The sequence below is a fragment of the Etheostoma spectabile genome, chromosome 5 (genome assembly GCF_008692095.1).
Source record: "Etheostoma spectabile isolate EspeVRDwgs_2016 chromosome 5, UIUC_Espe_1.0, whole genome shotgun sequence".
NCBI classification, from domain to species: domain Eukaryota; kingdom Metazoa; phylum Chordata; class Actinopteri; order Perciformes; family Percidae; genus Etheostoma; species Etheostoma spectabile.
In genome coordinates this window covers 17,984,914-17,986,847 of record NC_045737.1, presented here as the reverse complement: position 1 = coordinate 17,986,847, position 1,934 = coordinate 17,984,914, and the positions used below count along the sequence as shown (strand labels likewise).

General features: G+C 40.7%; 1 protein-coding gene across 3 annotated transcripts in view; it reads left to right on the top strand.

Annotated features, from left to right (window-relative positions):
• Positions 1-1,934, top strand: part of col27a1b (collagen, type XXVII, alpha 1b) — a 68,829-nt gene that overhangs the window by 43,543 nt on the left and 23,352 nt on the right. For all 3 annotated transcript variants that reach the window (XM_032515453.1, XM_032515452.1, XM_032515451.1), the window contains exons 23-27: positions 442-495; positions 724-768; positions 933-986; positions 1,379-1,432; positions 1,635-1,688. In XM_032515453.1, coding sequence (XP_032371344.1) covers positions 442-495; positions 724-768; positions 933-986; positions 1,379-1,432; positions 1,635-1,688 — 261 coding nt within the window. The remainder of the gene's footprint in view (positions 1-441; positions 496-723; positions 769-932; positions 987-1,378; positions 1,433-1,634; positions 1,689-1,934) is intronic.

Sequence of the window (1,934 nt, the reverse complement as noted above, 5' to 3'; positions counted from 1 at the left end):
ATATATATACAGCATGACTAAAATCCACAGTGACTATCTTGGGTCCAAAAACAAATGTTAAATTGGAGTCATCCCAGGCTAAACAATAGAGTTGACCTTTCCAATGAAACTCTCTAATTTTGCAATGGTTGATTTGAGTCTGCCATCTCCCAAAAGTTCAACCCACAAGGGAATACTGCAAACAAACACAAATGACCCAATGACTTCTGTGAGTAATAGGAAGTCTTTGATGCTGCAAACGGCTATGTGTTTTATGGATCATTAAGTTGTTTAAAGGGATGTTTTTGTTTTGGCATGAATTGTTTAGTTTGTTTTGTGCCACAGCCTCTCGAAGGACAGCAGACTCACAGACTGGACCTTTTAAAGGAGATACAGAGAGTTTATTGTTTGTTTTGAGGAGCTGCAGTACACTTCTCTGTGTCATTTTTGTTTTCTGTTCAGGGCAGGCCTGGGAGGCAGGGATACCCTGGACTGACAGGCCCAGATGGACTTAAGGTCAGACCTAATAGTCTCACATCAACCGCCGAACCACTGTCATCCTTAACTGAACATCCTCTCCCCAGCTTTCTTTTATCATAGAATAGCATCTGAATATGTGTAAATTAGATGTTAATTCCCCATTACCACAGGGGAATGGTCCTCCAAGCACATTTCAACTGATTTGAACTAAAAATGAAAGGCATGAATAAGTTTGTGATATGCTAATTGGCTGCTTTGCTGTAGGGCGAGACCGGGATAACTGGCGAGGTCGGAAAGCTTGGCGAGAGGGTAACGACTTTTCTCTCCTGTTTCTGCTGATTTCTGTTTGATGCTCACTGTGTGTCTGTTTTGTTCGGTTCCCAAAGCTCTACAGCCTATTATGAGAAATATAACTTCAATAGAGCTAAGAGAAATAAGAAAAAAGTTATGACCGCACATGTTCTTTCCTTCAGGGTCTACCTGGGTTTGTCGGGCCTGTTGGAGAGACTGGTATCGCAGGAGAAAAGGTTAGCATGGTCTCATGTTGCCACACTTTGCTAGTATCTCAAGTTGTTGCTTACCAATGTCTATTTTAATCTGTGACATTACTCTCTGTTGATGTAACATGTGATTAGTGCTGAAACAAGAAGTCAATCAAAGCTAATTTTAAAGAACAAATTGTCTTTTATCTGGCAAAAATGCCAAACGTTTGCTATGTTATTGTAAATGAAATATCTTTGAGTTTTTGGAATGTTGGTCAGAATTTGGCGCATCAATTTGAAGGCATCACTTTAGGCTCTCTCAAATCTTGATTGACATTTTGGACTATTTTTCAAATATTTTGTAGACTGAACACTTAATCATTTAATTTATCAATGGACAATAAATGTTTAACTAATTGTGGCTTTTGGCTCTCCAGGGGGATCGAGGCAAAACAGGCGCCCCAGGGCCCCCAGGTGACACGGGGGCGATGGTAAGGAGTAAGTCAGGACGCTGTCTCTCGTACCAGGGGGCATTTAGTTCTACTGTACATACGTAAGGGCTGATGAAAGTTATCATTGATTGAAGTTATTAAACAATAACCATCTAATAGGCAGATAATATAAGGCCATTCAGTCATGTTGGAAATCTGTAAAATAAATCCGATATCATTTGAGTAATGTTGTGTCCATCAGGGTCACACTGGTATACCTGGATTGACGGGGCCACCTGGACTGCAAGGGATCCCAGTAAGTTTACTGCAATCATTGTCCCAGCTGTATGTGCACTGAATGTAAACCAGAGACTACACTGGCCTGTTGTGTGGTCTACATACATGTATCCTCAACGCCAGGCTGAAAAGCAGTGTTTCACTGCCCTCTCTGGTTGAAAGTCTGTTGCACTTCTGACCAGGACAAGGTGTGGTCACCCAACAATGTAAGTAAGTTAGTAACATTGAAAAAAAATTTAAAAGTTAAAAGGGGAGATAGTATAAA